Genomic DNA, 16,730 nt, shown 5'->3' on the forward strand with positions numbered 1-16,730 from the left:
CCTCCCGCTCTCCACCCGCTCCTCCCGCTCCTCCCGCTCCTCCCGCTCTCCACCTGCTCCTCCCGCTCCCCACCCGCTCCTCCCGCTCCTCCCGCTCTCCACCCGCTCCTCCCGCTCTCCACCCGCTCTCCTCCCGCTCTCCACCCGCTCTCCACCCGCTCTCCTCCCGCTCCTCCCGCTCTCCACCCGCTCCTCCCGCTCCCCACCCGCTCCTCCCGCTCTCCACCCGCTCCTCCCGCTCTCCACCCGCTCCTCCCGCTCCTCCCGCTCCTCCCGCTCTCCACCCGCTCCTCCCGCTCCTCCCGCTCCTCCCGCTCCTCCCGCTCTCCACCCGCTCCTCCCGCTCTCCACCCGCTCCTCCCGCTCCCCACCCGCTCCTCCCGCTCCTCCCGCTCCTCCCGCTCCTCCCGCTCCTCCCGCTCTCCTCCCGCTCTCCTCCCGCTCTCCTCCCGCTCTCCTCCCGCTCCTCCCGCTCCTCCCGCTCTCCACCCGCTCCCCACCCGCTCCTCCCGCTCCTCCCGCTCTCCACCCGCTCCTCCCGCTCTCCACCCGCTCCTCCCGCTCCTCCCGCTCTCCACCCGCTCCTCCCGCTCCTCCCGCTCTCCACCCGCTCCTCCCGCTCTCCTCCCGCTCCTCCCGCTCTCCACCCGCTCCACCCGCTCCTCCCGCTCTCCACCCGCTCCTCCCGCTCTCCTCCCGCTCCTCCCGCTCTCCACCCGCTCCTCCCGCTCTCCACCCGCTCCTCCCGCTCTCCACCCGCTCCTCCCGCTCTCCACCCGCTCCTCCCGCTCTCCACCCGCTCTCCTCCCGCTCCTCCCGCTCTCCACCCGCTCCTCCCGCTCTCCACCCGCTCCTCCCGCTCTCCTCCCGCTCCTCCCGCTCCTCCCGCTCCTCCCGCTCTCCACCCGCTCCTCCCGCTCCTCCCGCTCTCCACCCGCTCCTCCCGCTCCTCCCGCTCTCCACCCGCTCCTCCCGCTCTCCACCCGCTCCTCCCGCTCTCCTCCCGCTCCTCCCGCTCCTCCCGCTCTCCACCCGCTCCTCCCGCTCCTCCCGCTCTCCCCCCGCTCCTCCCGCTCCTCCCGCTCCTCCCGCTCTCCACCCGCTCCTCCCGCTCCTCCCGCTCTCCACCCGCTCCTCCCGCTCTCCACCCGCTCCTCCCGCTCCTCCCGCTCTCCACCCGCTCCACCCGCTCCTCCCGCTCTCCACCCGCTCCTCCCGCTCTCCACCCGCTCCTCCCGCTCTCCACCCGCTCCTCCCGCTCCTCCCGCTCTCCACCCGCTCCTCCCGCTCTCCTCCCGCTCCTCCCGCTCTCCTCCCGCTCCTCCCGCTCTCCACCCGCTCCACCCGCTCCTCCCGCTCCTCCCGCTCCTCCCGCTCCTCCCGCTCCTCCCGCTCTCCACCCGCTCCTTCCGCTCCTCCCGCTCCCCACCCGCTCCTCCCGCTCCTCCCGCTCTCCACCCGCTCCTCCCGCTCTCCACCCGCACCCGCTAACATAAAATGTCAAAATGATGACGTAAATCTAAATTATGACATAATAAATAAAAATTTTAAATTAGGACAGTCAAAACTATGAAATAAAAAAAAATCAAAATTAGGACAGGTGGAAAATATGGCCATAATTATGACACAAAAAAATCTAAATTATGACAAAAAGTCAAAATTGACAAGATATAATTATGAGTCAAATTACGACAAAAGTTGAAATGATGACAGTCATAATTATGTCATAAAAAGTGGAAAATATGGCATAAGACATAATTATGACAAATCTAAATTGTGAAATAAGAATTGTGACAAAGAAAATCTAAATTATGACAAGTCAAAATTATGACAGTCACGTCAGAAAATGTCAAAATTATGAGAAAAAAATCTAAAATATAACAGAGTCAAAATTGACAAAATAAATAAATATGATATAAAAAGTCATAATTATGACAAGACATGAGACATTGAAATTATGAGTCATAAAAAGTTATAATTATGAAATAATGAATTATAATGAATTATTATTTAAAAAAAATCAAAATTATGACCAAAAAACTAAATTGACATAGGAAATCATAATTATGAAAATAGTCTAAAATATGGCATAAAAAGTCTAAATTAAACAGAAATTGTGATTTAAAAAAAATTAAATTATGACTTTTGTCATTTTATGTCATAATTATGATTTACAATGTGTTTTCAACTATGTTTTTTTATGTATGGTGGAAATATGCTCCTATAATGTCCATAATGTCCTATAACATGATCATATTTGTGTATTCTTTGACTTCTCCTCTATGGTGTGTGTGTGTGTGTGTGAGGTGTCTGAAATTCATTACCTCTCGTGTGTATGCTCAATCTCTCGACGTGTTCCTCACACACTAAACACTCACCTATAGCCGTCCTGAGTGTGTGTGTGTGTGTGTGTGTGTGTGTGTGTTTCTGCTGTCGGATGTCTCCCCCTACAGGTCACACACAGCACAGCACGATCACACAAACCTGAAATCATATCACATGCATCAGAATCTTTGTACAAATATATTTATTACACAGTCATAAATCAGCACGGAAGAATAATGACACAACTGCATTACACACACACCACTCTCGCCATTAATGAAGAAACAGACCATAATAATCTAACGCTTTCTTCACATGGAAATATTAATATTGCTTTATGTTGTTTCTCTTATTGCTCCTTCACTGAAAACACAAAACATGAAGAGGGAACCAGAAGAAGGTGGACGACACCAAACCACCTGCACAGAACAGCAGCACTCAATGAAAGGTCAAAGGGCGTTAGTGACACCAGGGGTCAGGATCAAAGGTGACGGGTGTAGCGAATCTCCAGAAACACGCCGTATTTCACCCGTGATTATATAGCTGGCCTTGTGACTGAACATAATGTATGCCATGAGGTGAAATGCGACCTGAGCGTGAGATTCTCTCTGTGTGTGTGTGTGTGTGTGTGTGTGTGTGTGTGTGTGTGTGTGTGTGAGACACAACATTAGCATGATGACAGCTACACGTCACACTGAGGGCGGGCGGGGGGGCGATCACATGACGCAGCACTTCTCGGCCGAGCTCTTCAGGTCCTCCAGCGTGGCCTGAGCTTTGCCCTTCAGATGCCCCATGTCCACGCTCTGGATGTTGGTCAGCTGACCCAGGACCGACTGCTTCTGCTCCTCCTCCTGGTTGTCCTCGGCGATCATCTTGGCCAGTTCAGTGGGCAGCTCCACATCATCACGGGCCGCCTGGATCTGAGAGTCGTCCAGCTCGTTCTGAAACAGGTCAAGAGCAAACCATCAACATCAGGCCAAACCTCACCATCTACATCAGGCCAAACCTCACCATCAACATCAGGTCAAACCTCACCATCAACATCAGGCCAAACCTCACCATCAACATCAGGTCAAACCTCACCATCAACATCAGGCCAAACCTCACCATCAACATCAGGCCAAACCTCACCATCAACATCAGGCCAAACCTCACCCTCACCATCAACATCAGGTCAAACCTCACCATCAACATCAGGCCAAACCTCACCCTCACCATCAACATCAGGCCAAACCTCACCATCAACATCAGGCCAAACCTCACCCTCACCATCAACATCAGGCCAAACCTCACCCTCACCATCAACATCAGGCCAAACCTCACCATCAACATCAGGCCAAACCTCACCATCAACATCAGGCCAAACCTCACCATCAACATCAGGCCAAACCTCACCATCAACATCAGGCCAAACCTCACCATCAACATCAGGCCAAACCTCACCATCAACATCAGGTCAAACCTCACCATCAACATCAGGCCAAACCTCACCATCAACATCAGGTCAAACCTCACCATCAACATCAGGTCAAACCTCACCATCAACATCAGGCCAAACCTCACCATCAACATCAGGCCAAACCTCACCATCAACATCAGGCCAAACCTCACCATCAACATCAGGCCAAACCTCACCATCAACATCAGGCCAAACCTCACCATCAACATCAGGTCAAACCTCACCATCAACATCAGGCCAAACCTCACCATCAACATCAGGCCAAACCTCACCATCAACATCAGGCCAAACCTCACCATCAACATCAGGTCAAACCTCACCATCAACATCAGGCCAAACCTCACCATCAACATCAGGCCAAACCTCACCATCAACATCAGGTCAAACCTCACCATCAACATCAGGTCAAACCTCACCATCAACATCAGGTCAAACCTCACCATCAACATCAGGCCAAACCTCACCATCAACATCAGGTCAAACCTCACCATCAACATCAGGCCAAACCTCACCATCAACATCAGGTCAAACCTCACCATCAACATCAGGCCAAACCTCACCATCAACATCAGGCCAAACCTCACCATCAACATCAGGCCAAACCTCACCATCAACATCAGGCCAAACCTCACCATCAACATCAGGCCAAACCTCACCTTCAACATCAGGCCAAACCTCACCATCAACATCAGGCCAAACCTCACCATCAACATCAGGTCAAACCTCACCATCAACATCAGGCCAAACCTCACCATCAACATCAGGCCAAACCTCACCATCAACATCAGGCCAAACCTCACCATCAACATCAGGTCAAACCTCACCATCAACATCAGGCCAAACCTCACCATCAACATCAGGCCAAACCTCACCATCAACATCAGGCCAAACCTCACCATCAACATCAGGCCAAACCTCACCATCAACATCAGGCCAAACCTCACCATCAACATCAGGCCAAACCTCACCATCAACATCAGGCCAAACCTCACCATCAACATCAGGCATAACCTCACCGTCAACATCAGGCCAAACCTCACCATCAACATCAGGCCAAACCTCACCATCAACATCAGGCATAACCTCACCGTCAACATCAGGCCAAACCTCACCATCAACATCAGGCATAACCTCACCGTCAACATCAGGCCAAACCTCACCATCAACATCAGGCCAAACCTCACCATCAACATCAGGCCAAACCTCACCATCAACATCAGGTCAAACCTCACCATCAACATCAGGCCAAACCTCACCATCTACATCAGGCCAAACCTCACCATCAACATCAGGCCAAACATCACCATCAACATCAGGCCAAACCTCACCATCAACATCAGGCCAAACCTCACCATCAACATCAGGCCAAACCTCACCATCAACATCAGGTCAAACCTCACCATCAACATCAGGCCAAACCTCACCATCAACATCAGGCCAAACCTCACCATCAACATCAGGCCAAACCTCACCATCAACATCAGGTCAAACCTCACCATCAACATCAGGCCAAACCTCACCATCAACATCAGGCCAAACCTCACCATCAACATCAGGCCAAACCTCACCATCAACATCAGGCCAAACCTCACCATCAACATCAGGCCAAACCTCACCATCAACATCAGGCATAACCTCACCGTCAACATCAGGCCAAACCTCACCATCAACATCAGGCATAACCTCACCGTCAACATCAGGCCAAACCTCACCATCAACATCAGGCATAACCTCACCGTCAACATCAGGCCAAACCTCACCATCAACATCAGGCCAAACCTCACCATCAACATCAGGCCAAACCTCACCATCAACATCAGGTCAAACCTCACCATCAACATCAGGCCAAACCTCACCATCTACATCAGGCCAAACCTCACCATCAACATCAGGCCAAACATCACCATCAACATCAGGCCAAACCTCACCATCAACATCAGGCCAAACCTCACCATCAACATCAGGTCAAACCTCACCATCAACATCAGGTCAAACCTCACCATCAACATCAGGTCAAACCTCACCATCAACATCAGGCCAAACCTCACCATCAACATCAGGTCAAACCTCACCATCAACATCAGGCCAAACCTCACCATCAACATCAGGTCAAACCTCACCATCAACATCAGGCCAAACATCACCATCAACATCAGGCCAAACCTCACCATCAACATCAGGTCAAACCTCACCATCAACATCAGGTCAAACCTCACCATCAACATCAGGTCAAACCTCACCATCAACATCAGGCCAAACCTCACCATCAACATCAGGCCAAACCTCACCATCAACATCAGGCCAAACCTCACCATCAACATCAGGCCAAACCTCACCATCAACATCAGGTCAAACCTCACCATCTACATCAGGCCAAACCTCACCATCAACATCAGGTCAAACCTCACCATCTACATCAGGCCAAACCTCACCATCAACATCAGGTCAAACCTCACCATCTACATCAGGCCAAACCTCACCATCAACATCAGGCCAAACCTCACCATCAACATCAGGTCAAACCTCAATATCAACATCAGGTCAAACCTCACCATCAACATCAGGTCAAACCTCACCATCAACATCAGATCAAACCTCACCATCAACATCAGGCCAAACCTCACCATCAACATCAGGTCAAACCTCACCATCAACATCAGGCCAAACCTCACCATCAACATCAGGTCAAACCTCACCATCAACATCAGGCCAAACATCACCATCAACATCAGGCCAAACCTCACCATCAACATCAGGTCAAACCTCACCATCAACATCAGGTCAAACCTCACCATCAACATCAGGTCAAACCTCACCATCAACATCAGGCCAAACCTCACCATCAACATCAGGCCAAACCTCACCATCAACATCAGGCCAAACCTCACCATCAACATCAGGCCAAACCTCACCATCAACATCAGGCCAAACCTCACCATCAACATCAGGCCAAACCTCACCGTCAACATCAGGCCAAACCTCACCATCAACATCAGGTCAAACCTCACCATCAACATCAGGTCAAACCTCACCATCAACATCAGGCCAAACCTCACCATCAACATCAGGCCAAACCTCACCATCAACATCAGGCCAAACCTCACCATCAACATCAGGCCAAACCTCACCATCAACATCAGGTCAAACCTCAATATCAACATCAGGTCAAACCTCACCATCAACATCAGGCCAAACCTCACCATCAACATCAGGCCAAACCTCACCGTCAACATCAGGCCAAACCTCACCATCAACATCAGGTCAAACCTCACCATCAACATCAGGTCAAACCTCACCATCAACATCAGGCCAAACCTCACCATCAACATCAGGTCAAACCTCACCATCAACATCAGGCCAAACCTCACCATCAACATCAGGCCAAACCTCACCATCAACATCAGACTTTGGCAATTCAAACCGCTGAATCGACTCACTGATTCATAACGCTCCGAACCGCTGAATCGACTCACTGACTCATAACGCTCTGAAGCTTCATGATGCCGTGTTTTGAAATCGTCATCCCTATATAAGTCGTCATTTAGGGTTTTTTTGCGCGCAGAAACTATTCTCGTCTCTTCATAAAGTTATTGTAGAGCCGCTGTAGTGAGATGGACTTTGTAACTTTAGTCTTTAGTGTCTTTTAAGGGTCTTGAGAGTGTAAAGTTGAGCCAATGGAGGCCTTTCAGAGCATCAGCTTTACACTAAAATATCTTCATTTGTGTCTGAAGATGAACGGAGGTCTGACGGGTGTCCAACCACATGAGGCTCAGTCATTAATGACAAAGTTTACATTTTTGGGTGAACTAACCCTTTAACTTTATAATTACACAATCATATTTCTACTCCACTTAGTTTGTTTTTTATGTTTAAATGGTGTCTGTCATAAAAACTTGCGAGATTTATTCATACATGCATTAAATATTGAAGAACATAAAAAATGTTGTTCAACATTATTAGTAGATGTTGAAATTAACATTACACTCTAAAAAAATGCTGGGCTAAAACAACCCAATCGCTGGGGTAAAACAACCCAATCGCTGTGCTAAAACAACCCAATCGCTGGGCTAAAACATCACAATCACTGGACAAAAACAACCCAATAGCTGGGCTATAATATCCCAATCACTAGGCTAAAACAACCCAATCACTGTGCTAAAACAACCCAATCGCTGGGCTAAAATATCCCAATCACTAGGCTAAAACAACCCAATCGCTGGGCTAAAACAACCCAATCGCTGGGCTAAAATATCCCAATCACTGTGCTAAAACAACCCAATCGCTGGGCTAAAATATCCCAATCACTAGGCTAAAACAACCCAATCGCTGGGCTGAAACAACCCAATCGCTGGGCTGAAACAACCCAATCGCTGGGCTAAAACAACCCAATCACTGTGCTAAAACAACCCAATCGCTGGGATAAAACATCCCAATCGCTGGGCTGAAACAACCCAATCACTGTGCTAAAACAACCCAATCGCTGGGCTGAAACAACCCAATCACTGTGCTAAAACAACCCAATCGCTGGGATAAAACATCCCAATCGCTGGGCTAAAACAACCCAATCACTGGGCTAAAACATCCCAACCACTGGGCTAAAAAATCCCAACCACTGAGCTAAAACATCCCAATCACTGGGCTAAAACAACCCAATCGCTGGGCTGAAACAACCCAATCACTGGGCTAAAACAACCCAATCACTGGGATAAAACATCCCAATCTCTGGGATAAAAAATCCCAATCCCTGTGCTAAAACAACCCAATCACTTTGCTAAAACAACCCAATCGCTGGGCTAAAACAACCCAATCACTAGGCTAAAACAACCCAATCACTGGGCTAAAACAACCCAATCACTGGGCTAAAACAACCCAATCGCTGGGCTGAAACAATCCAATCGCTGGGATAAAACATCCCAATCACTTTGCTAAAACAACCCAATCGCTGGGCTAAAACAACCCAATCACTGGGCTAAAACAACCCAATCGCTGGGCTAAAATATCCCAATCACTGTGCTAAAACAACCCAATCGCTTGGATAAAACATCCCAATCGCTGGGCTAAAATATCCCAATCACTGTGCTAAAACAACCCAATCGCTTGGATAAAACATCCCAATGCCTGGGCTAAAACAACCCAATCACTGTGCTAAAACAACCCAATCGCTGGGCTAAAATATCCCAATCACTGGGCTAAAATAACCCAATCACTGTGCTAAAACAACCCAATCTCTGGGCTAAAATATCCTAATCACTGGGCTAAAATAACCCAATCAATGGGCTAAAACATCCCAATCTCTGGGCTAAAATATCCTAATCACTGGGCTAAAGCAACCCAATCACTGTGCTAAAACAACCCAATCAATGGGCTAAAACATCCCAATCACTGGGCTAAAGCAACCCAATCACTGGCCTAAAACATCCCAATCAATGGGCTAAAACATCCCAATCACTGGGCTAAAGCAACCCAATCACTGTGCTAAAACAACCCAATCAATGGGCTAAAACAACCCAATCACTGGGCTAAAGCAACCCAATCACTGGCCTAAAACATCCCAATCAATGGGCTAAAACATCCCAATCACTGTGCTAAAACAACCCAATCACTGGCCTAAAACATCCCAATCAATGGGCTAAAACATCCCAATCACTGGGCTAAAACAACCCAATCACTGGGCTAAAACATCCCAATCACTGTGCTAAAACAACCCAATCACTGGCCTAAAACATCCCAATCTCTGGGCTAAAACATCCCAATCACTGGGCTAAAACAACCCAATCACTGGGCTAAAACATCCCAATCACTGTGCTAAAACAACCCAATCACTGGGCTAAAACATCCCAATCAATGGGCTAAAACAACCCAATCACTGGGCTAAAACATCCCAATCACTGTGCTAAAACAACCCAATCACTGGGCTAAAACATCCCAATCACTGGGCTAAAGCAACCCAATCACTGGGATAAAACATCCCAATCTCAGGGATAAAACATCCCAATCCCTGTGCTAAAACAACCCAATCACTGGGATAAAACATCCCAATCTCAGGGATAAAACATCCCAATCACTGGGCTAAAACAACCCAATCACTGGGATAAAACATCCCAATCTCAGGGATAAAACATCCCAATCAATGGGCTAAAACAACCCAATCACTGGGCTAAAACATCCCAATCACTGTGCTAAAACAACCCAATCACTGGGCTAAAACATCCCAATCACTGGGCTAAAGCAACCCAATCACTGGGATAAAACATCCCAATCTCAGGGATAAAACATCCCAATCCCTGTGCTAAAACAACCCAATCACTGGGATAAAACATCCCAATCTCAGGGATAAAACATCCCAATCACTGGGCTAAAACAACCCAATCACTGGGATAAAACATCCCAATCTCAGGGATAAAACATCCCAATCCCTGTGCTAAAACATCACAATCACTGGGCTAAAACAACCCAATCACTTTGCTAAAACAACCCAATCGCTGGGCTAAAACAACCCAATCACTGGGCTGAAACAATCCAATCGCTGGGATAAAACATCCCAATCCCTGGGATAAAACATCCCAATCACTTTGCTAAAACAACCCAATCGCTGGGCTGAAACAATCCAATCGCTGGGATAAAACATCCCAATCACTGGGATAAAACATCCCAATCACTTTGCTAAAACAACCCAATCACTGGGCTAAAGCAACCCAATCACTGGGATAAAACATCCCAATCACTGGGATAAAACATCCCAATCACTTTGCTAAAACATCCCAATCACTGGGCTAAAGCAACCCAATCACTGGGATAAAACATCCCAATCACTGGGATAAAACATCCCAATCACTTTGCTAAAACAACCCAATCACTGGGCTAAAGCAACCCAATCACTGGGATAAAACATCCCAATCACTTTGCTAAAACATCCCAATCACTGGGCTAAAGCAACCCAATCACTGGGATAAAACATCCCAATCTCAGGGATAAAACATCCCAATCACTGTGCTAAAACAACCCAATCACTGGGATAAAACATCCCAATCTCAGGGATAAAACATCCCAATCAATGGGCTAAAACAACCCAATCACTGGGCTAAAACATCCCAATCACTGTGCTAAAACAACCCAATCACTGGGCTAAAACATCCCAATCACTGGGCTAAAGCAACCCAATCACTGGGATAAAACATCCCAATCTCAGGGATAAAACATCCCAATCCCTGTGCTAAAACAACCCAATCACTGGGATAAAACATCCCAATCTCAGGGATAAAACATCCCAATCACTGGGCTAAAACAACCCAATCACTGGGATAAAACATCCCAATCTCAGGGATAAAACATCCCAATCCCTGTGCTAAAACATCACAATCACTGGGCTAAAACAACCCAATCACTTTGCTAAAACAACCCAATCGCTGGGCTAAAACAACCCAATCACTGGGCTGAAACAATCCAATCGCTGGGATAAAACATCCCAATCCCTGGGATAAAACATCCCAATCACTTTGCTAAAACAACCCAATCGCTGGGCTGAAACAATCCAATCGCTGGGATAAAACATCCCAATCACTGGGATAAAACATCCCAATCACTTTGCTAAAACAACCCAATCGCTGGGCTAAAACAACCCAATCACTGGGCTAAAACAACCCAATCGCTGGGCTAAAATATCCCAATCACTGTGCTAAAAAACCCAATCGCTTGGATAAAACATCCCAATGCCTGGGCTAAAATATCCTAATCACTGGGCTAAAATAACCCAATCAATGGGCTAAAACATCCCAATCACTGGGCTAAAACAACCCAATCACTGGCCTAAAACATCCCAATCAATGGGCTAAAATAACCCAATCACTGTGCTAAAACAACCCAATCTCTGGGCTAAAATATCCTAATCACTGGGCTAAAATAACCCAATCAATGGGCTAAAACATCCCAATCACTGGGCTAAAACAACCCAATCACTGGCCTAAAACATCCCAATCAATGGGCTAAAACATCCCAATCACTGTGCTAAAACAACCCAATCACTGGCCTAAAACATCCCAATCAATGGGCTAAAACATCCCAATCACTGGGCTAAAACAACCCAATCACTGGGCTAAAACATCCCAATCAATGGGCTAAAACATCCCAATCACTGGGCTAAAACATCCCAATCACTGGGCTAAAACATCCCAATCAATGGGCTAAAACAACCCAATCACTGGCCTAAAACAACCCAATCAATGGGCTAAAACATCCCAATCACTGGGCTAAAACAACCCAATCACTGGGCTAAAACATCCCAATCACTGGGCTAAAACAACCCAATCACTGGCCTAAAACATCCCAATCAATGGGCTAAAACATCCCAATCACTGGGCTAAAACAACCCAATCACTGGCCTAAAACATCCCAATCACTGGGCTAAAACAACCCAATCACTGGCCTAAAACATCCCAATCAATGGGCTAAAACATCCCAATCACTGGGCTAAAATAACCCAATCAATGGGCTAAAACATCCCAATCACTGGGCTAAAACAACCCAATCACTGGCCTAAAACATCCCAATCAATGGGCTAAAACATCCCAATCACTGGGCTAAAACAACCCAATCACTGGGCTAAAACATCCCAATATATGGGCTAAAACATCCCAATCACTGGGCTAAAACATCCCAATCACTGGGCTAAAACATCCCAATCAATGGGCTAAAACATCCCAATCACTGGGCTAAAACAACCCAATCACTGGGCTAAAACATCCCAATCACTGGGCTAAAACAACCCAATCACTGGGCTAAAACATCCCAATCAATGGGCTAAAACAACCCAATCACTGGCCTAAAACATCCCAATCAATGGGCTAAAACATCCCAATCACTGGGCTAAAACAACCCAATCACTGGGCTAAAACATCCCAATCACTGGGCTAAAACAACCCAATCACTGGGCTAAAACATCCCAATCACTGGGCTAAAACATCCCAATCAATGGGCTAAAACAACCCAATCACTGGGCTAAAACAACCCAATCACTGGGCTAAAGCAACCCAATCACTGGCCTAAAACATCCCAATCAATGGGCTAAAACAACCCAATCACTGTGCTAAAACAACCCAATCACTGGGCTAAAACATCCCAATCACTGGGCTAAAACATCCCAATCAATGGGCTAAAACATCCCAATCACTGGGCTAAAGCAACCCAATCACTGTGCTAAAACAACCCAATCACTGGGCTAAAACATCCCAATCACTGGGCTAAAGCAACCCAATCACTGTGCTAAAACATCCCAATCACTGGGCTAAAGCAACCCAATCACTGTGCTAAAACAACCCAATCACTGGGCTAAAACATCCCAATAACTGGGCTAAAGCAACCCAATCACTGTGCTAAAACAACCCAATCACTGGGCTAAAACATCCCAATCACTGGGCTAAAGCAACCCAATCACTGTGCTAAAACAACCCAATCACTGGCCTAAAACAACCCAATCACTGGGCTAAAACATCCCAATCACTGGGCTAAAGCAACCCAATCACTGGGCTAAAACATCCCAATCAATGGGCTAAAACATCCCAATCACTGGGCTAAAACAACCCAATCACTGGGCTAAAACATCCCAATCTCTGTGCTAAAACAACCCAATCACTGGGCTAAAACATCCCAATCAATGGGCTAAAACAACCCGATCGCTGGGTTAAAACATCCCAATCACTGGGCTAAAACAACCCAATCACTGTGCTAAAACAACCCAATCGCTGGGCTAAAACAATCCAATCACTGGGTTAAAACAATCCCAATCAATGGGCTAAAACAACCCAATCCCTGGGCTAAAACAACCCAATCGCTGGGCTAAAACAACCCAATCGCTGGGCTAAAATATCCTAAAACAACCCAATCGCTGGGCTAAAACATCACAATCACTGGGCTAAAACAACCCAATCGCTGGGCTAAAATATCCCAATCACTAGGCTAAAACAACCCAATCACTGGGCTAAAACAACCCAATCGCTGGGCTAAAATATCCTAATCAGTGGGCTAAAACAACCCAATCGCTGGGTTAAAACATCCCAATCACTGGGCTAAAACATCCCAATTGCTGGGCTAAAACAACCCAATCACTGGGATAAAATATCCTAATCAGTGGGCTAAAACAACCCAATCGCTGGGTTAAAACATCCCAATCACTGGGCTAAAACATCCCAATTGCTGGGCTAAAACATCCCAAACCCTGTGCTAAAACAACCCAATCACTGGGCTAAAACAACCCAATCGCTGGGTTAAAACATCCCAATCAATGGGCTAAAACAACCCAATCGCCGGGATAAAACATCCCAAACCCTGTGCTAAAACAACCCAATCACTGGGGTAAAACAACCCAATCGCTGGGCTAAAATATTCCAATCGCTGGGCTAAAACAACCCAATCACGGTGCTAAAACAACCCAATCGCTGGGATAAAACATCCCAATCACTGGGCTAAAATATTCCAATCGCTGGGCTAAAACAACCCAATCACGGTGCTAAAACAACCCAATCGCTGGGATAAAACATCCCAATCACTGTGCTAAAACAACCCAATCGCTGGGATAAAACATCCCAAACCCTGTGCTAAAACAAGCCAATCGCTGGGGTAAAACAACCCAATCGCTGGGCTAAAATATTCCAATCGCTGGGCTAAAACAACCCAATCGCTGGGATAAAACATCCCAATCACTGTGCTAAAACAACCCAATCGCTGGGATAAAACATCCCAATCACTGTGCTAAAACAACCCAATCACTGGGCTAAAACATCACAATCGCTGGGCTAAAACAACCCAATCGCTGGGCTAAAATATCCCAATCACTAGGCTAAAACAATCCAATCACTGGGCTAAAACAACCCAATCGCTGGGCTAAAATATCTAAATCACTGTGCTAAAACAACCCAATCACTGGGCTAAAACATCACAATCGCTGGGCTAAAACAACCCAATCGCTGGGCTAAAATATCCCAATCACTAGGCTAAAACAATCCAATCACTGGGCTAAAACAACCCAATCGCTGGGATAAAACATCCCAATCACTGTGCTAAAACAACCCAATCACTGGGCTAAAACATCACAATCGCTGGGCTAAAACAACCCAATCGCTGGGCTAAAATATCCCAATCACTAGGCTAAAACAATCCAATCACTGGGCTAAAACAACCCAATCGCTGGGCTAAAATATCTAAATCACTGTGCTAAAACAACCCAATCACTGGGCTAAAACATCACAATCGCTGGGCTAAAACAACCCAATCGCTGGGCTAAAATATCCCAATCACTAGGCTAAAACAACCCAATCACTGGGCTAAAACAACCCAATCGCTGGGATAAAACATCCCAATCACTGTGCTAAAACAACCCAATCACTGGGCTAAAACATCACAATCACTGGGCTAAAACAACCCAATCGCTGGGCTAAAACATCACAATCACTGGGCTAAAACAACCCAATCGCTGGGCTAAAATATCCCAATCACTAGGCTAAAACAACCCAATCACTGGGCTAAAACAACCCAATCGCTGGGCTAAAACATCCCAATCGCTGGGCTAAAATATCCTAATCAGTGGGCTAAAACAACCCAATCGCTGGGTTAAAACATCCCAATCACTGGGCTAAAACAACCCAATCACTGTGCTAAAACAACCCAATCACTGGGCTAAAACAAGCCAATCGCTGGGGTAAAAAAAACCAATCGCTGGGCTAAAATATTCCAATCGCTGGCCTAAAACAACCCAATCACGGTGCTAAAACAACCCAATCGCTGGGATAAAACATCCCAATCACTGTGCTAAAACCCAATCGCTGGGCTAAAACAACCCAATCACTGGGCTAAAATATCTAAATCACTGGGCTAAAACAACCCAATCGCTGGGCTAAAATATCCCAATCACTAGGCTAAAACAACCCAATCACTGGGCTAAAACATCCCAATCGCTGGGCTAAAACATCCCAATCGCTGGGCTAAAACAACCCAATCGCTGGGCTAAAACATCCCAATCACTGGGCTAAAACATCCCAATCGCTGGGCTAAAACATCCCAATCACTGGGCTAAAACATCCCAATCGCTGGGCTAAAACATCCCAATCACTGGGCTAAAACATCCCAATCGCTGGGCTAAAACATCCCAATCGCTGGGCTAAAACAACCCAATCGCTGGGCTAAAACATCCCAATCGCTGGGCTAAAACAACCCAATCGCTGGGCTAAAATATCCTAATCAGTGGGCTAAAACAACCCAATCGCTGGGGTAAAACAATCCAATCGCTGGGTTCAAACAACCCAATCACTGAGCTAAAATATCCTAATCAGTGGGCTAAAACAACCCAATCGCTGGGCTAAAACATCCCAATCAATGGGCTAAAACAACCCAATCACTGGGCTAAAACAAGCCAATCGCTGGGCTAAAACATCCCAATCGCTGAGCTAAAATATCCTAATCAGTGGGCTAAAACAACCCAATCGCTGGGTTAAAACAACCCAATCGCTGGGTTAAAACAACCCAATCACTGTGCTAAAACATCCCAATCAATGGGCTAAATCAACTCAATCACTGGGCTAAAACAAGCCAATCGCTGGGCTAAAACATCCCAATCGCTGAGCTAAAATATCCTAATCAGTGGGCTAAAACAACCCAATCACTGGGTTAAAACAACCCAATCACTGGGTTAAAACAACCCAATCGCTGGGTTAAAACAACCCAATCACTGGGCTAAAACAAGCCAATCGCTGGGCTAAAACATCCCAATCGCTGAGCTAAAATATCCTAATCAGTGGGCTAAAACAACCCAATCGCTGGGTTAAAACAACCCAATCGCTGGGTTAAAACAACCCAATCACTGTGCTAAAACATCCCAATCAATGGGCTAAATCAACTCAATCACTGGGCTAAAACAAGCCAATCGCTGGGCTAAAACATCCCAATCGCTGAGCTAAAA

The 16,730-nt window shown here is 46.9% G+C and overlaps 1 protein-coding gene across 1 annotated transcript in view; it reads right to left on the bottom strand.

Annotated features, from left to right (window-relative positions):
- Window positions 1-2,515: 2,515 nt before the first annotated feature.
- The window catches only part of cplx3b (complexin 3b), a 32,834-nt gene continuing 18,619 nt past the window's right edge, over window positions 2,516-16,730 (bottom strand). Inside the window, exon 3 of the mRNA XM_079825225.1 lies at window positions 2,516-3,266. Coding sequence (XP_079681351.1) covers window positions 3,042-3,266 — 225 coding nt within the window. The 3' untranslated portion in view covers window positions 2,516-3,041. The remainder of the gene's footprint in view (window positions 3,267-16,730) is intronic.

This window comes from Gobio gobio, assembly GCF_949357685.1.
Source record: "Gobio gobio genome assembly, chromosome: 9".
Lineage (NCBI taxonomy): Eukaryota > Metazoa > Chordata > Actinopteri > Cypriniformes > Gobionidae > Gobio > Gobio gobio.